Source organism: Galleria mellonella, unplaced genomic scaffold, assembly GCF_026898425.1.
Source record: "Galleria mellonella isolate WM207_F2 unplaced genomic scaffold, CSIRO_AGI_GalMel_v1 utg403, whole genome shotgun sequence".
Classification (NCBI taxonomy): Eukaryota; Metazoa; Arthropoda; class Insecta; order Lepidoptera; family Pyralidae; genus Galleria; species Galleria mellonella.
In genome coordinates this window covers 840,536-866,412 of record NW_026442095.1, presented here as the reverse complement: position 1 = coordinate 866,412, position 25,877 = coordinate 840,536, and the positions used below count along the sequence as shown (strand labels likewise).

The 25,877-nt window shown below is 34.7% G+C and overlaps 1 protein-coding gene across 1 annotated transcript in view; it reads right to left on the bottom strand.

Annotated features, from left to right (window-relative positions):
* LOC128201400 (nitric oxide synthase-like) overlaps positions 1 to 16,195 on the bottom strand; it is a 56,207-nt gene extending 40,012 nt beyond the window's left edge. The window contains 1 exon segment of the mRNA XM_052898213.1: positions 16,124 to 16,195. Coding sequence (XP_052754173.1) covers positions 16,124 to 16,195 — 72 coding nt within the window.
* Positions 16,196 to 25,877: the final 9,682 nt, after the last annotated feature.

Genomic DNA, 25,877 nt, shown 5'->3' with positions numbered 1-25,877 from the left:
TGAAAACTTACCCTAAAGAATGGCCTAACACCCTCAATATAACCCCATACCTATATTGCCTTATACACCCCAAACATCCTATGAATCATATAAACCCTTACAATAAACACTTAATATTGAACAGATCTTATAGTAGAACACTTGATCATCTGGCCAAATAAATAAATGTGTGATCGTCTAGTAATGTAGGACCCGTTGTGTGTGTAATAACCAAAAGGTTCTTTAATTGGTATATGATAGGAGTTAAATAATGAAGATGATTGATAAATCTTTAAGGATTAAGAATAATTAATGAATTATACTCATAATTCATGTAACTAGGAAGTTATGTTAATTTAATAGTAAATTACAGAATAACTGTAATAATAAAAAAAAATGGGGGAGCGGTCGGGCCCCTCACACGCCCGGACCAGTGGAAGACTTTCCAACTATCTATAACTCTTCCTCCTAAAAGGGAGGGAAGGGTATTACTATTTATTAATGCACTCTGATGGTAATAAGGGAATGAGTATTCTCAGTTCCAAACCAAACATAAGTACATTTACTTCAACATTACAGTGGCTCCACCAGCCCCACGATGCTTCCAGTATAAATTAGTGTTTGCCAGAGGCAAACGGATCGGAACTGAAATCCCAGGATCACTCCGACACGAGAGCTTACTCATGGGCGATGACCCTTTCAGTCCTATATGGCGACATAGAGATCACCCACTAACAGTATGAAACTGTTTCCCAGCGTCACCCTGTTACGAGCTTACTCAATGGGGGTTTCCCTTCGGCTCCACAAGAGATCAGACCAAGAAGCGAGATCACCCAGACACCAGAACCTACTTTGATGGGACATAACCCTTCGGCCCTATAATGTGACATTAGAGATCACCTGTGAAGACAGTCCGATAGAGATGAAGATTTGTGTGATAGGGGATACCTTCCACACCCTGGAATTGGCCAAGCCATATAATGTTGATAATTGCTATATCATAACATAGCATTGTCAATTTAATATTATTTACTTAATACCAAGAATACTCAAGGTTCAAGTTACATCTGTTGATTAGGCCAGAGCCTAAGAACGAGTAGTCCAACCCATAGGTCGAGAGCTACTAAAAGTAATGAGTGCTATTGAATGAATTATAAGTCCAGTCAATTATATATAATATTATTGTTGATTAACCACATTGTGAATTAACCAATTATTTATTCAGAGAGATATATCTAAAGGAACTATAAGTCCTTTAAAAGACACTGATTAATCACAAGTTAACAACGTCTCGTGAAATAACCAATTGGGTTTTCTATAAGTTTGAGGACACTAAGTCCAACAAGCTATTATTGTGTTGAGAGTAATAGAGATCTTTTGTAATATTTGTAGAGGTTTGATTAATCACATAGTGAAATAATCAGATTAAATAATTATGTAGCTTTATAGAGAGGACTATAAGTCCTAATTGGTTGTTGTCATAAGTACTGATAAATTACACATTAAAGTGCCAGGTCAATTATTATATATAGGTATATAGGAAGGACAATAAGTCCTATTTGTGTATGTTGTAGTAGTAGAGGCAATATATTGCATAATTATAATGTGAAAGATATAGATTAAATATATATTTGTATAGAAAGGACAGTAAGTCCCATACAATTATTGTAGCTGTACTATAGTTATACTATATCTACTTCCTTTTAGTGTCTTAGTAAACCTATTTACTAAGAGGATTTCTCAGATAAACAAGTGTTTTAGTGTTTAAATCATCATGATTAAATCCCTAAGAAATTAGGTCTTTAAATAATTATCATATCATTTAAGTGAAATTTCTCATATAAATAATTCCAATATTTCCCCTACAGTTATTATAAAATAATAGAAAATTATATAAATTTTCTATAGACTTAGATATAGAATCATAACGTGTATAATCTCCTTTTGTTTGACATCTGTCACATTAATGACGTATTGAATGACGTATTGATGTATTGAATTGAATTTTGATTATCTATCACGACTGTCAACGTAACAAATACTAGCAAGTTTGTTTATTTGTATTTGTTTAATATAATTAAATATAAAATCATCATATATCAACCGTAACATACAACTAAATTATCAGTGACATAAATAATCATGGTTTACACCAGAAATAATTAATAGTATCATGTAATGCTGCAGTTTTACATTCATATCAGTAGCCAAGCTTACTTTCAAATTCAAGAATGAACAGAAGATTAGAAGTTTAACATTCTTATTGCAATTGTACTTGCAATAATATATACATACAGTACTAATTCTCAAGAACATTCCTCAAATACATGTGTGGTGAAGATTTTCCCAATATGCTATCTATTTGATTTCTAACCTCTAATGTAAATTTATTAAAGAAGTGAATAATCAGTGTTAGTGTTTGCTTTATTAATATTTAAAGTAATTGTCCTAACTTGATATTAATAGGATAATATCTCCTTGGATACAGTCTGACATAAACATATAACTCAATAATTAAATTTATAAAATACTAATATTATATTTTACTACTTGTATATCTCCATACTATTCCCATAAAATATTCAAAACATGTATATTAAATATAAATCCAGTAAATATTCACTAATATTAACCCTGTCTGAACTTGTCTAGTCAATATAACATGAACAAACAACACACATACAAACCTTATCGCCATGACAACTTTCCTCCTAAATATGAGTAAAATACATAACTTATACTTGTCATTTAATACTAATTTTATACTGTACCTCATACCTAGTTAAGAATAACTATAGTCAGAGAATCCTTTAGTACATTTATTACCATTAGGAAATAAATCCACACCCATAATATCAGCATAATTAAATATTATTAGAAACCAGTAATACATACAGAATTGTTATTATCAGCTTGCTTACTACAATAAAATCAATATTAAAGTTTATAATAAATCAAGACAAAATATCTATTTAAACAATACAGGCTTGTTTACCATAAACACCCCACAGTCACATGAATTTATCTAGTAACACAATTAATAATGTATTAAAAGTATTACATTCACATAATATCACTTGCAACAGTTAAGCTGTCTCTTTGTACATCTGGTGTAAAACAAATCCCCACATGTAGTCATGGATAATCAAATATAGACTAAGAATCATTAATCTGGTCGACCGAGTAATGGTATAAAAACACATCACCATGAAGCGTTAAGTATGAACAGATATTCCAAACCAACACTGTAATAGTGTAATAAATACAAATATTTCATCATCATCATCGTCTCAACCATCACCAACCCACGACTGAACACAGGCAATTTCCACCGACTGACACAAGGAACGGCCCCACAATACACATAAAACAGTCACTCCAAACAATGGAGGTAGCCCACACCGCACTTGCATTTACAGGGTCACCACTCAATAACCCCTCTCTCTCATCAATGGCTGTTTCCCCAGCAATGAGACCAGACCATAGTCACTTTAGTCTATTATCCTCAATAAATAAATACTTTATAATAACTAGATATGAAACTAGTTAGTATTGTAATAGTTCAATAGTTGATTCAATAAGTATTTTCCAAAACTGGACAATTAGAACATTGAATCAAATTGATGAAGTTCTATCAAACGACCATATAATTGGATTTTGTATATGAGTAGAATAACGTAAGTACGTAAATTATATTGATGTAAACTTTGTTCAAATGTGATTGCATTTAACGATATACGCATTACCTAAAGGTATATGGACTCGACTAAATACGTATTTTAATAGTTGTTGGGAAAAATATTAAGTATAGACTTTGCCTGTGATCACAGTCAAAAATCTAACTACGTAGTAATAAATGGAACAAGCTCACCGGATTCTCCAGTCTTCTATTGATTAATTTCACACACTTAATCCATAGTGATACACTACGATCTCAAACCCCTTCATCGAACCAGTCCCTCCTAGATCTCTATATCCTAGTTATTTTTTTTATTTTATTGCGCAGTTCCTTAAAACACGACTCCCGCGCCATTTTTTTTTTTTTTTTTTTATTGCGCAATTCCTAAAAAGCGACTCCCGCGCGCCCGCCGATCTGCCGTCCCTCCTTTTTCTTTTTTTTTTTTTTCTATTCTTTCTCTAATAACGTCACAGACTATGTCACCGAAGGTTAGATATTTCAATCATCGGATTTAGCCTATTATTCGAAATGAACTTTTCTTTAAATTTAATTTAATTATATGTTAACGTATTTTGGTATTTTCTATTAAATTGATTATCGAATTTATAAAACTTTAAAGGCTCTCATAAACCTTATTAAACTGTGTTGTATGCATCCTTTTTACACCTGATGAGAAAAAGGTAAACTATAATTTGGTTAATATAAAATATAATATATTTTTGTTTAATTTATTTAATTTTCTTGTGACGTCCACTACACTTTGGAAACACATCAAAGGAGTTTCCCTTCTGTGTCAATATTTCATATATGGTAACGTCTTCTCTGTATACTATTGTGAACCTTGACTTTAAAGTTTGTTTATATTAAATAGCTCAGCTTTCGCAGCGGTCACCCATAGGAACCCCTGTTTCTTTTCTATGTACTTATGGTATTAAACCTATTGTACTATAGGCGAACCGTCACAAATTCACTGCAATATCCCACCCTTCGAACCAAACAAAGCTGCGGGTAAAAACTAGCCAAATATAATTAATTAAATCTAAGTAAATATTAAGAACTGTATAACCAGGTAAACATTGTATTAGACTAAAGCAGACTATGAAATCAGGCCGAGATCTCGGGTAGCTATTTTTTTTTTTTATACCATTGAGGTGGCAAACAAGCATACGGCCCACCTGATGGTAAGCGGTTACCGTAGCCTATGAACGCCTGCAATACCAGAGGTATTACGCGCGCGTTGCCGACCCTGAAGAAACCTCTTTACCCCCTTTTGAAGAACCCCATGCTGTAGTCTCTCGGGAAAACCTCGGCAGGGAGCTCATTCCATAATCTCGGGTAGCTATTTAATTATTCCAGAGTCTAGATAACAACACAATTAATTGTACACCTAAACGGATTTAGTATATATATATATATATATATATTTATATCTTTAATATCTATTAATAATAATATATTTTATCTATTTTATATGATAAAATTAATATCAGTATTCTCTGTTTTTATATTACTGTCGAGAGATGGGTAGCAGTGTCCCACTTAAAATATCATCTAAGTCTAACTGCAGTTCCCAACCGGCCTGTTAGGTATGGCAGTTACTGGCAAAACCCCCTTATAACGGAAGCCAGTGTGTTCAGCAGTGGATAGTTGACGATAGATATGGTGATAAAAATATTCAGTTATGTCCATGGAACATGTATACAGTCGATGAATGAATCATATTTATAGGCGACAGTTGCCACTTTCCATCAGGTGCGCTGTCAGCTTGTTTGCTTTTTTACGTGGTATTAAATAAAATCATTATACCACAAATTTTCTGCTACGCTGAATCTTCTGAATCTACTCACAATATTTTTTTTTTCTGCCAAAAATGGCAAATTTAATAGTGAAAGAATAAGTATTGATTCGTAATATTATGTTTTTTTATACAACTGTGAATGGCAAACAAGCTGACGGCCCACCTGATGGAAAGCGGTAACCGTCGCCTATGGACGTAAGCAGTACCATCGACATATAGTATACTGTTTCACCTATGATACTTTCCTTGCGTTGCCGTTCCTCATGGGACAGAGGTGCCCAAGTAAACGACTTTGGTACAAAGTTTCCCACTGGTGAATATTCTTTTATAAACATTGTATTCTATAAAAAATACTGACTTTATTCGTGGCAAAACCAGTTTTTTATTTCAAAACTGAACAGATTTTAATAAAATGTCTAGAGGACTTAATCGAATGTATATCCTTTTAAATAATAAAAAAAAGATTTTTCCAAATCGGTTTACGGCTAACGGAGTTCTGAGGTAACTAACATAAACAAAAAAATGCAACTCAAGTAAAAACTTTGTTCTTTTTGAAGTCGGTTAATAAAATTAATAAAACAAATTCTGATTACGTTTTGAAGTGTAGGTAATTAGGGTTCAAAGAAACGTAATTAGGGTTACGTGTGCGGCGTCTGAATTGGTATAACAAAAATTTGAAAGTAAATTCAGACTCGCAAAATTGCGCACGTAAACGTTAGAACGTTTTTTCTTTAAATATAATATTTTAAAACTATTACACAAGTTTTGTACAAGAATTGGCAAAGAAAATGATGATTTTTTATACAACTTAGAATGGCAAACAAGCTGACGGCCGACCTGATGGAAAGTGGTAACCGTCGCCTATAGACATGAGCAGTACCATAACAGAGTATACTGTCTCGCCAATGATACCCCCCATGCGTTCCATTCCTGAGCACTCAGGTGTTATTCCTCTGTACCCAGTAAATTCACGCCATATCCCACCCTTCAAACTGAAACACAGCCATGCAAACACAACTGCTTCACGGTTGAAACACGAATGGGACAGAGGTACCCAAGCAATCGACTTTTATACAAAGGACACCTGTCCTTGGCATATGCGAGCGTACACAAAAAGCGCAACCGCAAGTGCTTGGGAATCCAAACCCAGTACATTGAACAAAAAAAAAGGTCCCCTCTTACGACACCTACGGAAAAGGAAGGGATGTGAATAATTAAGTTTACTTGGACAAAAATCATAAACAATAACTCCAGATACATTTGAAAGTATAGAGGGAGAGGATTCTCATTTAAAATATTAATAAACCTGTCCACTAAAGTCCCCGAAAGACCTAAAACTTGGCGTTGTCAATAGATATCATAGTAAGTTTTACTTTCCGGGTCGGTCGGCATTAGTCGATAATGGCTTCCTTTGAACTTTACTACAAGTTAAATGATAGTTTGTTGTAGTTCACATTAGTAGGTTAACTGTTTTCGTGTTGTTATTAGTACTATTTAAATAGTACTTTAGTGTTAAAAGTTAGACATATATTGGGTTCTATTTCGGCTTCAGTTATGCGTATTCGTTTTCATAGTATGGTTAATAAATATTAGTTAAATAACTACAGGTAGGAAATTATCAATATCTGTATTTGTGGTTGGTGTGCTCCTGACATAGGATAGGTCACTGCATTTTTCCTGTGGGTGTCGGGAGAGGCGATTAAGGGAGGGCAAGAGATGGTCAACAGCGTCCCTCTTAAAGCATCTCTAAAGACTAACTGCGGTTGCGAAGCCCCCTACCAAGCGTAGCAACTATATATATATATATATATATATATATATATATATATATATATATATATATATATATATATATATATATATATATATATCATTTTTTTTTGTTTATAAAGGATATAATCTACAGTAATAATTTCAATATTAATAATATAATAAGATGTAAAGATTTGATTGATTGTAATGGATCAATTCAAAAACTACTATCTCAATCGATATACAAGATGGATTTTAAAATTTAAAATATCATGGCCGGTTACCACTTTCCATCAGGTGGTCCGTCAGCTTGTTTGCCATTCTAAGTTGTATAAAAAAAAAACTACAGGCGACATACTATTTTCAAAAATTCTATCTACCCACGTGAAACCGGGTCATTATTAAAGGATAAGCTCGAAAAATATAATTATATTGGTTTTCAAAATTCATTCAACTATAGAATGCTACATCTTCAACAAGTAATATGGGCTATATTTTATTTTCACAAAAATGTTTTTGACATTGGGCAGCAGCGTCCCTCTTAAAACATCAGCAAAGCCTAACTGCGATTGCCAACCCGTCTGCCAAACGTGGCAACTACTGGATAAATCCTCCAAATAGAGAAAGCTCATTTACACCAATGACTAGTTAGATGATAAATGTGATGGTACAACAGATGTCTATATTTACCAAGCCATTATCTAAAAAAACTCCTGTTTGAAATCTCCCATTTCCACATTTACCATAGTTTACACTGTGTGCCGTCTTTTAGTCGGCGACGTATTCATTAAGTAGACCTTAGACTTGTGACCTTTACGACTGTCACTGGAAGTATTTCAGAACAGCTGTTGATTGTGACAGCCGGTGTTGCCATCGTAACCAAACTATTGTTAATATATATTCCGAGGAACAAGCCCTAACTAACGCTGCTGACATCTGGCAATTCATCTACAGATGGAATAAATTGAGTTCATTGTTTTAGTTCTATTATTCTAGTTGTATTAATTTTAACAGTATTCGTTTACTGTACCTTTGATGTTAATTTTTTTTTTTTAATTTAATTAAATTTACTTTTACATTTTAAATATTTATAAGGATAGTGTGAAGGAAAAATAATACATTTTTTTATTCAATTTAGAATGGCAAACAAGCTGACGGCACATCTGATGGAAAGTCGTAACCGTCGCCTATAGACATGAGCAGTACCATGGACATAACAGAGTATACTGTTTCGCCAATGATACTTCTCATGCGTTGCCATTCTTGGGGACTCAGGTGTTATTCCTCTGTACCCTGTAAATTCACTGCCATATCCCACCCTTCAAACCGAAACAAAACCATGCAAACACGACTGCTTCACGGTAGAAACACGAATGGGGCCGAGGTGCCCAAGCAATCGACTTTTTTACAAAGTCTCCCTCTGGTAAAATACATTTCAACAATTTACTTTTTTTTATAATAAACTACACAAGATCGAGTTTTATTACGAGTTTAACAGTAGAGGGATAGGCAGCAACGTCCCTCTTGAAACACCTCTAAACGCCTAACTGCGGTTGCCAACCTGCCTGCGAAGTGTGGCGACTACTGGCAAAACTAGCTAAGGCATACCTAAGGCACTTGAGGCAACCTTGTGGACTAAGGATTTCGAAAACAACCCAGAGAAATATCAGGCAAAAAATTTGTCGTGTGATTCCGGCATAGGATAGGCCACCCCTTCCTTTCCCATGTGTGTCATAAGAGGCGACTAAAGGAGGGCGAGGGATGGGCAGCAGCGTTTCTCTTAAAACATCTCTAAACGCCTAACTACGGTTGCCAATCTGTCTGCGAAGAGTGGCAACTATTGGCAAAACTGCCTCTATGGAGAAGACTTATGTTCAGCAGTGGACAGTCAACGGCTGAAATGATAATGATTTCGAGTCAATTATTGATTATATCTTAAATAAAAAAAAAATCGATTTATTTAGTACTATGAAGACTAATATAAAAGTAATTCAGTAGTCTTTAATGAGTATTTATTTATTTGTACCATTGTTAAATAAAAATAAATATTTTGACAACTACAATCTTAGATGCGGTAGTACAAATTTAACATTTCTGGGATTCATTCATTCATTCATTCATTCATTCATTTATTTATTGCTATTATATATTATATTATATAGTTAATAACTTTATTATTATTATTTTTTAATTTGACTATTATACTTATATATACATAAAATGTATATTTGTTTTCCTTAATGTTTTATTCTGTTAATTTACTTAATTATACAATACCTACTTGTACAACAATTAGTCCACTACTCTAAGGTTGTCTTGAAAAGATTGCTCTCAGCAATAAGAATGCCTTACTGTACTTATACAACTGTATCGTTACATTTATTAATTGTCTTACTTATTTCCTATATATATAATACAAAGAAAGTATACTCATACATTCACTCATACAATAGGACTATAAATAGATATATACACACAACTAGTGGCTGGATCTGAACTTTAGTTGGTTACATTTAATTTACTCTCAGAGAGTTCTCCTCAACGAATTAAAGTTACCAGTGTTTACCATTACAAGAAAGTTTCTATATTTATTGCGTGGAGTAAAATAGAAACTACGATCTTGACCTCGTGTGAAATTTATGTTTTATTAGGCAATGTAATTTTCAAGAATAAAAAAAAACTGTTGCATCGCATGTTGTTGTTGTATAAAGCTCAAGTGAGGCCACACATGGAATACTGTTCTCACCTGTGGGCAGGAGCGCCACAGTACCAACTCCTTCCGTTAGACCGCATTCAAAGTCGGGCAGCTCGAATTGTTGACGATCGGCGTCTTACCGTTCGGCTCGACCCACTGAAACTGCGTAGAGATGTTGCATCTCTGTGCATCTTCTACCGAATTTATCATGGGGAGTGCTCTGAAGAATTGTTCGGATTGATACCTGCTGCAGATTTTCACCATCGTACAACCCGCCATAAACTAAAATTTCATCCCAACCATCTGGACGAGTGGTGGTCCTCCACCGTGCGTTTTTCAAGGCACTTTCTTCCACGCACAACCACTCTTTGGAATCAACTTCCAGCAGCAGTATTTCCGAACCGATACGACAACATAACCTTCAAGAAAAGAGCATATTCCTTTTTAAAAGGCCGGCAGCACACCTGCAATGCCGTAGGTGTTGTGGGTGACCATGGGCGGCGGTAGTCACTTACCATCAGGTGAGCCGCATGCTCGTTTGCCCCTTGTGTTGTAAAAAAAAAAAAAAGAGATTTGTTTTAATCTATGTAAAACTGTGATTCCAATAAAAAAAGTGTGCAATATGGGTTCCATACAAAATCATGAAATTTAAATTTCTTTTGTGAAATAACTACAAAATTATGGTTTTTTCCTTTACTTGTGCTACATGGCATTGCTTCTTGCCAATTTTCATGATTCTAGCTAAACGGGAAGTACTCTATAGGTTTTGATTCACATTGCGTATGTCAAAATATGCGATATGCACGGAACATAAACGGCCGTATCTTTTGATTGCGTCAATTTAGAAGCTTGATTTTTTCACTGCTTAAAGAGATTACAGATCTGAGTATATGATATTAATTTCAACTTGATATCTTCACACGTTTCTAAGAAAAAAGGTCTTGATAGACGAACGGACAGACAACGAAGTGATCCTACAAGGGTTCCGTATCTCCAAAGGAAAAAAATGGAACCAAATTCGTACAAAATACTAATAAACATAGAACAGTCAATACGACGACAAGTCCAGAACAGGCGGCAACGATAAATTGCCACCTAATGAACTGGACAGAGTGAATTAAGTCGCTGACAAAATCACAAGCAGGAGAAAGCTGGGTATGGAATACTAATGCGGGTAATGTTACACTAACAAGTGTAACAGTTTGAAAATTGTCTTTGTCCCATTCGTGCTTCAACCGCAAAGCAGTTGTGTTTGCATGGCTGTGTTTCGGTTATGAAAGGTGGGATATGGCGTGAATTTACAGGGTGCAGAGGAATAACACCTGAGTTCTCAGTAATGGCAACGCTTGGGGGGTATCATGGGCGAAACAATATATTCTGTTATGTCCACGATACTGCTCATGTCTTTAGGCGACGGTTACCACTTTCCATCAGGTGGGCCGTCAGCTTGTTTGCCATTCTAAGTTGCATAAAACAACCTACTTCATATATCGCTTTGAAATTTTTTACATACATTTTTGCCATCAAAATTCAACTTTCCAGATTGATAAGAATAATATATATATATATATATATATATATATATATATATATATATATATATATATATATATATATATATATATATATATATATATATATATATACTTATTATGATAATCAATGTTTATTTTTCAATGTTTACCATCTTATACTAAAATATTAATAATTTTATTTTTTAAACGGTCATCCAGTTTCTCTGCACATGCTTAGGTTGAATGCTAAAGAATGCTTATAGCATTAAGCCCGTCTTTTGTACAACATTTTATTGGTAAATAAAATTAATATTTTAATTTATGAGCAGAGCACTTCTTATATAATCAATCAGAAACATTGATTATTCTTATTTGTTTTTGGAAGTTGACAAATAATCGAGTCAAATATATGTATCAAGCACCTAAAAGCACCAAAATAAATCCAATGTTTGTATATATATCATACTTATCTATCTATCTCTACTTTATTTAGTTGAACACACACGCACACGCACACGCAAATGCACACGCACACATAGTCTGTATTTTGTAATTAACTTTGCCTAAGTTATATATTAGAAATAAGTTTTAATATTAAGTTTATTCTTGCACTTTATATCTCATTATTGTTATCTGTGTATTATAACACTAATTGGTTGCCTTGTATTTGTGTAGTCCATGGAGATGGGGCACTGGTGACTTGTAACACAGGTTCCTCTAAACCTACCGCAAGCACCAGTCTCTCACAAAATTGGTCTTCATATCAAATTGTACCTCAAGTTGTCACTTTATACTACCTTTTGTGAAGAGAAAATAAACCATTCATTCATTCTTTCATTCATTCATTCATTCAATGTATAGTATTTACAGTACCAACAGCTCACTAATACTTCTGTAATGTTCTATATTTTGGATCTTTTATAATAAACTAAATAAAATGAATAGTTAAAACAACCTAAATATTTCTTGAAACAATTTTCTCGTCCTATCTAAATTAATCTCTCATCCTAGAGTCGAGAGCGGCCGTTTAATTCATTTTTTATTAGTATTTCTTCTATATTAGACACGTTTAAGAATCTTATTACATATTTTCCAAATTCCTAGCAGGTATATAGGTAGGTATTTTAAATCTAGGTAGTACTAAAGTTTATAAATCAAAATTAAATTGGGCACATCATAATTGGTCGTTCACTGTTAAAAAATATAAAATGATCGATAAATTATTTGTATCCCAAGCATGCACATAACAACAATGAATTAAAATTTCTTTCAACAAAAAAGGCTAACTTCAATCGTAGCAGAATCAGTTTTTTTTTTAATACAACTTAGAATGGCAAACAAGCTGACGGCCCACCTGATGGAAAGTGGTAACCGTCACCTATAGACATGAGCAGTACCATGGACATAACAGAGTTTACTGTTTCGCCCATAATACTTAATATATTATTAATAGAGTATACTGTTTCGCCCATAATACTTAATAATTTAAACAAAACAAAATATATACAATTTCATAACCAACGAAATAATAAGATTATTGACCTCTCTATAGAATATAAGGGACAGATCATTGCTGAAAGTAATGAAGTTAGATTTTTAGATGTAACACTAGACCATTGTTGTACATGGAAGTCGCATATACATAGACTATGTGGTAAGATTAATACATTTGCATACGCTTTATGGCGCCTAGTAAATATAACTGATAAAAAAACTGTTTTACTGGCATACCATGGGTATGTGGCTTCTATTCTCAGATATGGTATCTTAATATGGGGCAACTCTGTAGATGCAGCAAGAGCTTTTATTGCCCAAAAAAAATGTATTCGTTCCATATGTAGAATATCTCAGAGAACAAGCTGTAAACCAAACTTTAAAACATTAAAAATATTACCAGTGCCTAGTATGTATATATATGAATTATGTATATTTGTAAAAACGCACCCATATTTATTTGAAATTAAATGTAACGTAATTAATAACTAATGACAGAGGTAGCCAAGCAAACGACTTTTGTACAAAGTCTCCTTCTGGTAAAATAGGTGGAAACATTTGAATGGTAGATTCATATGAAACGTATGTATTAACGTTTTAGTTCACTATCATAGCACTTTTTAATTAATCAATCAAAAATTTTGTTATAGTTAAATTGTTTTTTTGTAAATTAACGAATAATTATAACATCGCCACGTTTTGGTAAGCAAGAGTTAGGAATGTTCAAGCGTGTTATATATCCCCTTCTTTATAGGTTCCCTCGGATGTAGATAACATTCGTGATACCATTGTTATAATAATTAATTTTTTGTTTGTTTCAGGTAAGATCATCAGTGTTTTTCAAAAACGTACTGTTCAGGTAATTTTATCATGAAACATGATTATACTACAGATTTAAAAATGACAAATAAATAATTATAACTAGGTACATAAACTAAATTTGTAATTTTACAATTTCTGTCCTTAGGACATTTTTAAGAGGACATTAAATGAGGGATTTTAATAAAACTAACAGAAGATAATACAGAGATATTTAAAAATTTTATCTGTCTGTCCGTATGTTTGTTCCGCCACGCAAATATTACGATAAAAGGTCGAAAATAAAATCCGGTGTATTTCATCTCGATACGTCCTATAGAATTTTTTTTTTTAAATAACTTAAAATGGCAATCAAGCTGACGGTCCACCTGATAGAAAGTTGTAACCCCTGCGCCTATAGACATGAGCAGTACCACGAACATAACAGAGTATACTGTTTCGCCGATCTGACAGGGTATAATGCTAGGAATGGGACTCGTAGTTCACATTACTAACAATAATGTGATAATTATAATAATATACTTTTTTTTTCACACAATAGAGATATATACAAGGAGTATTTATACAGAATGTGCATATACAAAAAAAGGCCTTATCGCTAAAAGCAATTTCTTATAGACAATCTGACATAAATAGTAGATAGGTACAGAAAGGTAGATGGCGCAAATCAGACAGTCAATAAATACAAAAAAAGTAACCAAACAAAATGCATAATATTCTAAATATCATTTATAAAATAAATACCAAATGACAAAGAAATTGAAAAACCTGCTTTACACTTTTACCGGAGGGAGACTTTGTATTATACCCCCCATGCGTTGCTATTCCTGAGGACTCAGGTGTTATTCCTCTGTACCCAGTAAATTCACGTCGTATTCCACCCTTCAAACCGAAACACAGCCATGCAAACACAACTGCTTCACGGTTGAAACACGAATGGGACGGAAGTACACAAGCAATCGACTTTTGTCTCCCTCTGGTGAAGTACTTTATTTCATCGACTTTCCTATTTCACACAATATCCGTACGAAGTTGCGGGCTCAAGCTAGTGTTGTAATAACTTCAAATTTGCAGTCCTAATATTGCAACGTGAAACAATCTCCAGATATTAGCGGTGCGCCATAGAGGAATTTCATATAGTCGCATTGGAATTAATTTACGGGACAATATGCCGGCCAATAATGCAGTTTGACGTGGTATATTGTTCACGCAGACAACCCACGGTTGTATGGTTCGCTTTATTGCATGTTTATTGCTTACATAACTGGATGATTAACTCATAATGTCTGGGAGTAATGTCGCGAATGACTATTTGGGCACTAATCTCTCATTATCATAACATTTTGTTAACACATATCAACTGCTGGGATAATAGGCAGCAAAATGTTACATTAATAGAATAGAATAGTATAGAAGAGAGTGGAAAATATTTATAAGCGTATTTAGACTCTTTTCTCGTGTCTGCTATTAGATTGTAGAACACACTTCCTCATGAAATTAGAAATAGCCAAGCATTCGGATTTTCAAATCGCGTAATGATTCATCAGAATGAATCATTACCTTTTACAATGCTAATGTACGTACTTATTATATTTGTGTATTATATATATTGCTATATATTTTTATTAATTTATTAATACCTATCGGTGTTTTCAATTGTAAATATTTTTTTATACAACTTAGAATGTCAAACAAGCTGACGACCCACCTGATGGAAAGTGGTAACCGTCCTCTATAGACATAAGCAGTACCATGGACATAACAGAGTATACTGTTTCGTCCATGATACCCCTATGCGTTGCCATTCATGAGGACTCAGGTGTTATTCCTCTGTACCCTGTAAATTCACGTCATATCCCATCCTTCAAACCGAAACACAGCCATGCCAACACAACTGCTTCACGGTTGTAACACGAATGGGACAGAGGTACCCAAGTGTGGGCGACAAAGGAAACCAGGAATGGAAATTGGAAATATGTACTTAGAAGGAAACTTAGAAGACTAGGGCCGTGAAGGCAAGCCAAAAGGAAACAATAGATACGCGTGTCAATTTCGAATTTGGTAAATAATAATATATAGCTATAAATAATATATGTGGCCTGTACTCCACATATTGCCCACCCCGTTAGGCTCGGTACTAACAAACGTTCGTGGAGAACAGGCATACACGCATAACAGACAAATATCAAAAAATATTAAATCAAAAAACTATTTACACAGTGCTCAGCTTGATAAGTTTACGCGAGGGACGCCTAAGAACCCCCCCAATTGTCGCTACGTCCGCTACACGCACTATTCCATCATGGCCAGGAAACACTTTAGTTATACGGCCTTTAGGCCAAAGTCCCCGTGGCATACTTGCATCAGCGATCAAGACTATGTCATCTACTGACAGATTGGAATATCGTAGCTGAGAGTTCTGGCTTCTGCGTGGTGTCAAACTGGGCACATATTCTTTGAGCCATCTAGACCAAAAGTGATCTGCTAATCTTAGGGCTTTACGCCAGTGCGATCTTCCTAATAAATCTCATCGTTCAAAGACACGGGTCCAGGCAATCCAGAGGAGCGACCAAGGAGAAAAATGGTTTGGAGTAAGTGCAGGTTCATCATCAGCTGCAACTGGAACATGGGTTAATGGCCGTGAATTTATAACGTGTTCTACCTCGGCCAAAAGAGTGACGAGAATTTCTTCCTTAAATGATTTGCTCTTGACCGTAGCTGTCAGCGCTCTCTTGACCGATTGAACCAGCCTCTCCCAACATCCACCCATGAAAGGCGACTGCGGTGGGATAAAATTCCATTCTATGCCGCGCGATACCGCATACTCTGCCACTTCTGTATGATTCATAGTTCTCCACATAGATCTTATTTCACGACTGGCACCGACAAATGATTTGGCCTGACAGCGTACCCCTCGACGGCGATACAAGCGCTGCATTATTCAATGAGCCAACCTCTTGCTGATGATAGAACGATTCCGACGGCTCAAAATCTGGATCGGGCGGTAACGGAACTGATAGCGCTTCCCGCACTGAAGAGAAGATACGACTCCGCAGAATGTCGTGACCGAACATTTTCACTATTTATAACACTACCTAGATGAAACTGTTGACCTTCGACCTGGGTTTCCCTCATCGCCGCCTTCGATCTTGTGATCATAATTTTGAGAAAAATAATAAATTTGATAAATGAGGAAACTGGTGCTGAATTCAAACCGAGAAGGACCAAAATATGTGGGCGACAAAGGAAACCAGGAATGGAAATTGGAAATATGTATATAATAGTCAAAGGAACTTAGAAGACTAGGGCCGTGAAGGCAAGCCAAAAGGAAACAATAGATACGCGTGTCAATTTCGAATTTGGTAAATAATAATATATAGCTATAAATAATATATGTGGCCTGTACTCCACACCAAGCAAGCGACTTTTGTACAAAGTCTCCCTGTGGTAAAAAAATATTTTTAACTATAACATTTAAGTCGATTGATACACATGTATGACTGTGAACTGTCAGTTTTTCTCATATTAGGTTTGCTGGAAGAAATCTCTTTTAGAGATAAGCTCGTTCTTGTGCACTATTACGTTTAATTATTTTTCTGATACAATTCCTTTTCGTGTATGATAAAGAATTACGAAAGAATACAGAAATATCACATACAAGAAGTGTTCTATACTAGGCAAAAGGAACCGCAGTTATAAGGAAAGGGGGGATTGTTAGTAATGTTGACTACCAGTCTCATAGCTAGCACTATACTTTGTCAGGTTGACCTCCACGTGGTCCTCCGCTGGAAACCATCGTGCTGAATCCCAGATATATTCATCACGACGGGCTAATTGGGTTGCTTATCATCTCTCACTGGTGCTCTGCCAGCACCTATTGCACAGGCGGGGCTACGGTACCATTATCACCATCAGGTGGTCCGTCAGCTTGTTTGCCATTCTAAGTTGCATAAAAAAAGAATTATCATGCATTAAAAAAAAACACAGGCTTTGAAGATGTTTCAAGGGGGACGCTGCCCATCCCTCGTTCTCCTTTAGTCTCCTCTTATAAAACCCATGGGTAAGCCAAAGGGTTTGCAAATAATTGCTTGTTTTTAAACAGATTCGTCATGCAATAATTCCGATTTATATTGAGTAATACAATATTGGGAGAGGATAAGTTTATTTACCGCTGCAAAGTATCCGTATTCCCTCTTCGTTTGTTAGCAGATCACGCGTCCACCGTAACAGATATACGCCATTTACGAAGAGCGCACCCAATTGATGGCCACCATTATGGCCTAGTTCTTGAATTAGTAAATTTAAGGGGATTGCCAAGGGCACCTCTGTATCTACGAGTATAGCTAGTGATGAATTTCTTATCGGCAACTTTTCTATATGGTTAGGAGAAACGAACCGAAGATGGAAGGGAGTGCATTAAATATTAAAGGTTGTTTTATATTAAAGTTTGTAAGAAAAAAAGTAAGAAATATTTTATTGAAATAAATTTAGATTTAGACAATTTGGTAAGTCATTTTTTTTTATTAGTTTTAAAATAAAAATTACTGTATTTGCTAGAATCGAAGTTATTCGTTTCTTTATTTATAACCGAATAAAACGAACAAAAATTATTTCATCGTTCTGTTAACTTAATTCTGCTATAATTGTGGACCATGGACATTACAGGAATTTTCAAGCCTATGACACCTCTCGTGCTTTAAATTGCTGTCCCTATGGCTATCAGTCTTTTAAACTTAATGCGAAAAATGCTGTTTCATTGCAGAAAATGGCAAGACAATGGCAAACAATGGCAGGTGTCGCTGAATCGAGTCGCTAAAACTCCTACAAGTAAACAGTTTTATTATAGTTGTAGCAAAAGCGAACAACTGTTTATACAACACTAGCGACCCGCCCCGGCTTCGCACGGGTGCAATGCTGACACTAAATAGCGCCGCCGCTCCCCCATTACATTACGACATTACATTAGAAATTCTAAAATTATCAGTGTTCCTCTACCATATTATGCATGTTTTATACATATAAATCTTCCTTTTAAACTTAAACTCTACATACAGTATACATCTGTTATGTCTATGGTACTGCTCATGTCAGCTCGTTTGTCATTCTAAGTTGTATAAAAAAATAAAACCATCAAATGAGAAGGTCAACGACCACCAAAAATATTAAAAAAAAAAAGAAGAAATATAAATAAATGAAATCTTTGATGTCTTTCCACTTTGTTGATATTAGTAGCTATTTTAATATACTTTCTAACAGCGTTTGAAGTGGTCATTATTCTTTGAAGATAGATTATATTCAGGAAGATATTATGTTTAATTTATCCCCGATTTAATTTATAACCTGGAATATAAATTAAATTACTATCCAATTTAACTTTAATACATGATAATACTGGCAATTTTTTTGTAAACTTTTTTTTTATGTCATAATGTCAAATAACCTGACGTACTATCTAATGGAAAGTAAAAACCGTAAGGGTTACCACTTTATACAATAAAGGTCAACAGTAATAAGCGGGGGGAAAGGGATTGTTAGTAATGGAGACTGAGAATACCATTGCATGCAATATACCCAACCAGGTCGACCTTCTCGCGGTTCTCCCTGGAAACTATCATGGTTAATTCCTGATGAATTCATCATGATGGGCTAACTGGCCTGTTTTCATTCTCATCTATCTTATCTTATTATCTTCACTGGTGCTCCGCCAGCGTATCCCGTTAGCGTAGGCGGGGTTACCATACCATTTTCACCCATAAAAAAACAGCAATAACATCACCGCGCCGTATGGTCCTGGCATAGAGTAGACTACCTCTTATTTTCTCTTGGGTATCACAAAAGGCGACTAAAGGAACTTCGAGGTCGAAGGATGGGCAGCAGCGTCTCTCTTTAAACATCACCAAAGCATAACTGCAAGCCTTGCATGCGTAACAACTAAGGCCATAATCCCCAATAAGAGGAAGCCTATGTTCATCAGTGGACAGTTAACGGGTGATGGTGATGATGAAGGACATCATAGAGTACAATAACGCTGTGATACCGATAGTGCTACCCTCATGAGTTATTCTTGACAGTGTTTTGCCTCAGTGTCTTATAATTTCAGTGGCATATATTTTTTTTATACAATTTAGAATGTCAAACAAGTTGATGGCCCACATGATGGAAAGTGGTGACCGTTGCCTATAGACATGAGTAGTACCATGGACACAACTGAGTACACTGTTTCACCAATGATACCCCCCATGCGTTGCCATTCCTGAGGACTCAGATGTTATTCCTCTGTACCCAGTAAATTCACGCCATATCCCACCCTTCAAACTGAAACACAGCCATGCAAACACAACTGCTTTACGGTTGAAACACGAATGGGACAGAGGTGCCCAAGCAAACGACTTTTGTACAAAGTCTCCCTCCACAGTTTCTTTTATTCCTTTTTCCTTCCATACTTTTACGGCCATATAAGCTGATTCGCGGGAATAGCTGGTATTCTATAAATCTATATGTGTTTATCATATTTCTTTCAATTTATCAGTATTGCGATCTCAGCAAATACTCTTATCGTCCCATTTGTTCTGAACATTTTCCTAAATGTTTTCTTTCACAATCGATTTAAACCTTACGTCGGAATATACTTCATATTATTATGTCATACTTGCTTTTTGTTCGCTGCTTCGTACGCACGGATTTCAGGAGTGGAACAACTAATAAAATAGACTACATAATAAATCATATACCAATCAAAATGATACATATACCAATTTTTAAGTTAAACTTTCAGAAATACATCATTTTGGCCGAATTAAAAAAAACCGCATTCAATTCGTACTTCTACAAGTGTATCGGTTAATTTATTGATAGTCTTGCTTATTGCGACGTTTTTGTAGTGCATATACAATGTTCGTAGCAACGTCGACAGATGACTGATGACTTCTATGCCATCAGACGCAAACAGATCATGTCTCTTTTATACCAACTGCGTGGCAGCAGTAACAGCATTCTGACGACATTATGTAATAAATACGATAGCCCGATCCTCTCATTGTGGGTCAAAATTATTATAGGGGTCATAAAATGATTTGTTTTGTTTTTTGTTTCTACTAACATAGTTTAAGTCAATTGTTCCTAACAAAAATGGATCTTAGTTATCTGTAATAAAGAAATATTATTATTTTTATTATTTCTTATATTGTATAATGCCAATAAAGTATACTTATAGATAGATAGATAGATAGATACTCTTTATTGTTTCCTCCAAAAGATTGCAATAGTAAACTAATTATAAATACAAACAATAACAAGAAATAATCGCAATGAGAAAACAATGGGTGACCTTATCGCTAAAAGCGATCTCTACCAGGCACACATACATACATGCATATAAACATCTACACAGATACATAAAAATATATAAATACTGCTTACATGTATACATAAAACACTGAGTTATAAAATTTTTAGATATCTGAAGAAATAACTATGCTAACCAGACAATGAACAAATTAAGAAGAAGTTTCATTTTAAAACTAGGCATTTTTCATTTTTTCATTCAATTTGATGCAGTAGTTTTTGCGTGACACCAAAACAACGAAACAATTAAATTAGTTTACAACTGATGAAGTTAAAAGGTCAATCATAAAAAAAAATACAACCGCTTTAAAAACCTTCTTCTTTTTGAAGTTGGTTGAAAAAGAACAATCTGCACCTAAAGAATACCTTGCACTATTAATAGTAATATAAAAAAATATAGTATATGTATTTATGTAATATTTTATTATGTATCTTAATATTTTATTTAACTGTATATTTGTTTATGTATACTAAATATTAATAGTTGTAACACTTCAGCTGCCCGCTAGCAACATGTTTTCTAACTGCATTGGGTTGACTGGAAGAGATCTCTGCCAGAGATAAGTCCACCCTTGCTCACAATATTTATAAATGCATTAACAATGTAATTTACAAGTGCAATAAAGAATATATATGTAAAAAATATAGAAAAATAAATACTAACACTAGTTCCAAGGAATAGAGTACTTAATTAACCGTACTCTACGAGTATATCTATACTTATAATAAATCTGTAGAGAGGTCAATTCTGTACATGAAATATATTTCCAAAATAACTATCAGGCGGTGATTAGTGATCGGTACTGATGCCAAAAATGCAGTCAGTAACATTTTTGTCTGTCTGTTTGTATGTTCGTTATAGAAACAAAAATTACTAGACGGATTTTAACGAAAATTTGGTACAATTATTCTTCATACTCCTAGGCAGGTTATAGTATACTTTTCATCACGCTACGATCAATAGGAGCAGAGCAATGAAGGGATATGTTGGGAAAACGGGAGAAGTTACTCCATTTTTAAGCTTCCGTCGCATGTGTAGCCTTAATGGGCACTTTTTAAAATGTAAAAATGTCCACCCGTGCGACGCCGGGACGGGCCGCTAGTTTTTAATAATTTCCTTTGTCCAATGCAAACATATTGACGCGCAATAAGCGAACGAAGTCCCAAATTTTTCAATGCAAGAGTGGTGGCAATAAAACCACAGTGATACTGCATCCACCTCGGCTGCGTTGTGAGAGTAACATGAGAATTTCTAGACGCTCTGAGCATTTGCCGTTTGCAAATTCCTGTAAAATACCGTCCCGTGCGGCAATTCGGGTTGCGGTGCCGGCTCCCGTGGTAGTGCTGTGTAAACTTATGTATTTATCGATCTTTGTAACGTTCATGACTAAATATATGCAGGCCTATCGTGGCAGAGAATTATTTGCTATTTTAACTTGAATTGAAACACCAATGAGCTCTCTGCTGACGTTTTCCCTAGTGACAACAATATGGGGTTCTTCGAAAAGGGTATTTTAAGTAACATATACATATATATTCTTTATTGAACTTAAACAATACATGCGACGATTAGTTTAACAACTTGTTAGCAAGGGAGGACTTATCTCTGAAAGAGATCTCTTCCAGCCAGTGTAGTTAGAGAGAAAATAATTAGGGTAATCCAGTGCAGGAAAGGTACCGGTAAAAATAATATAAGAACAAACAAGCATACAACTTACTTGATGGTAAGCGATTATCGTGGCCTATGAATGCTTGCAATATCAAGGACATTTACCCCTTTTAGGTTTCTTCAGGCTCAAAAAGGCTTCAGGCGCAAGTGTCATCCCTAGTATTATAAGCGTGCATAGTCTGCACTGACCGCTTACCATTAAATGTTCTCTATGCTTTGCCATCTTCGTAGTATAAAAAAAAATGTATCTCACGTAATCCAAGTTGTAATATTTCAGGTAATTTTTTTTATACAACTTAGAATGGTATATCACGGGCGAAACAGTATACTCTGTTATGCCCATGGTACTGCTCATGTCTATAGGCGACGGTTACCACTTACCATCAGGTGGGCCGTCAGCTTGTTTGCCATTCTAAGTTGTATAAAAAAAAGTATCATTATTTGACTATATTTCAAATTTGACTTCATAATAGACATTGAAGAATATTCATATCTCTATTAACAAAATAAAACACGTGTACGTATATCGATACGATAACATGCGTAATTTTAATTATCCATTTAAATAAACATTTAATATTATTTATCGATAAAAAAAATACCGACAGATAGACAACACTGACACAAATATAACGAGCAGTTGAAAATGATGTCGATACTTAGCATTGCAACCATAATGCCACCAGTAATGAGCAAGTAGCAATGTTTACAATAGCATCGATGAAATAAATTGTGGTATCACAATAAAATAATGATACTTGATGATTTATCGAATTTAAGGGATGTAACACATTTTATGCAGTTTTTTTGTTTTAATAAATGATAATGGAGTGGTAACCCCGTCCGCGCTAACGGTGTACACTGGCGGGGCACCAGTGAGGGATGATAGGTAAAAATGAAAAGGCAAGTCAGTTAGCCCATCGTGACGAATATAACGATAAATTAGTTACGATGGTTTCCAGGGAAAACCGCGTGAAGGTCGACCTGATATGTAGGTACTTGAAAACTTTGTCTAAAAATAAAAAGGGGAACTTAGTGCATTAACTGAGCACATTGTTAACTTACAGCTCAGGACATCTCATGTCACTAATTTTACCATCAAGTATATATATATATATATATATATATATATATATATATATATATATATATATATATATATATATATATATATATATATATATATATAGGCCGGTGGGTGTCGTAATAGGCGACTAAGGGAAGGCGTATATGTGTATATGTATGTATGTGTAAGTATATGTGTATGTTTACAGGGTTTATGTATTTTATGTAACTTATAATGTGTAGTTTGTATTATTCTTTGTGTATACATATCTTATGTGTTTATACAATACATGCAGATCATATGACTGCCTATTTTTATTTTTAAAATAACACAATCTACATGAAAAGGTTTTGCTGGAAGAAATCTCTTATTAGAGATAAGCTCGCCTTTTTACATTATGTTTATAATGAATTGTGGTTAACATTATGTTTTGTGTACAATAAAGAATAAATATAGTGAGAATTCCTTATAATAAATACTAAACCAAAATATATAAAACCCTATATATTATGACTTTATATTACTGTATATGTAGCTTTGTTAGATAAATCAAAGATATATATTGTAAGTATGGTGACAATGTAAAAATATAATGCCTTACAACTTTTATTTATCGTTATAATTTCGTAAGAGGCAACTAAAAAAATAAAATAAGAGAAGTCGCAATAAACCTGGACTATGGAATATATTGTAACTAGGGATGGCTAATATACAGCAATATCTATGTATTGTATTATTTTACCAGAGGGAGACTTTGTACAAAAGTCGTTTGCTTGGACACCTCTGTCCCATTCGTGTTTCTACCGAGAAGCAGTTGTGTTCGCATGGCTGTGTTTCGGTTTGCAGTGAATTTAAAGAGTACAGAGGAATTAACACCTGAGTCCTCAGGAATGGCAACGCATGGCGGGTATCATGGGCGAAACAGAATACTCTATTATGCCCATGGTACTGCTCATATCTATAGGCGACGGTTACCACTTTCTATCAGGTGGGCCGTCAGCTTGTTTGTCACTCTAAGTTGCATAAAAAAAAATATAATTAGAATATCTGTATATTCGCACAATAAATCATATATTAAATATTAGTTATTTAATATGTAATATAGAAATGAAGCAACCGATCGAATCGAATATAGATATCCGACTAATATGAACGATATAAAATGGGCGATGATTTTTTTCTGCTCTCAGTATCTAGAGTAACCTAATATACAGATATCAAAGCGGTAACGATATTAGCGATGCTTAATTGTAATATCTTTTCTTCTGTACATATTGATCGGATATCGAGACGCCTATATTCGAATACGTTATGATCGATGCTTGCAAGCGGTATCGAACCCTTAAGTCTTAGGAGAGATTTTGCCTCACTCTGCGTGTTCTACCGCTTATACAACGGATTGTGCTCAGAGGAATTATTCAATATGATGCCTACGGCCACTTTCTATCATCGTACGGCTCGCCCTCGACAGGGAGTTCACCCTCATACCTTACAGCCTAAATGGTCGCGTAGAACGCGGTTTCAGAGATGCTTTCTCCCACGAACACTCAGGTTATGGAATGAGCGCCCTACCGAGGTTTTCCCAAGAGACTACAGCATGGGGTTCTTCAAAAGGGGGGTAAAGAGGTTTCTTCAGGGTCGGCAACGCGCGCGTAATACCTCTGGTATTGCAGGCGTTCATAGGCTATGGTAACCGCTTACCATCAGGTAGGCCGTATGCTTATTTGCCACCTCAGTGGTATAAAAAAAACCGTTAAAGCTCTGTTATCCAATATTTATTTGGATAGAAGATTTATAACATATTATTGCACCAGTATATAGGTTCTGTAACCAAAATATATAGATATTGCTTTATTTATGGGTGGATAATTATCCACCCCTATCAAGAGATGAAGAGACTAACTGAAAATCGTAGTGAATGGTAAGAACTCTATTAACAAGCAGCTCTCAAATATGAATGAATGAATACGACAATTTGCTGATATCAAACAAAATGATCAAAATGACGAATCAAATATGGTTTAATGGACTAAATATTTCGAGCTGTTATTAAATTCATTTAGAGATT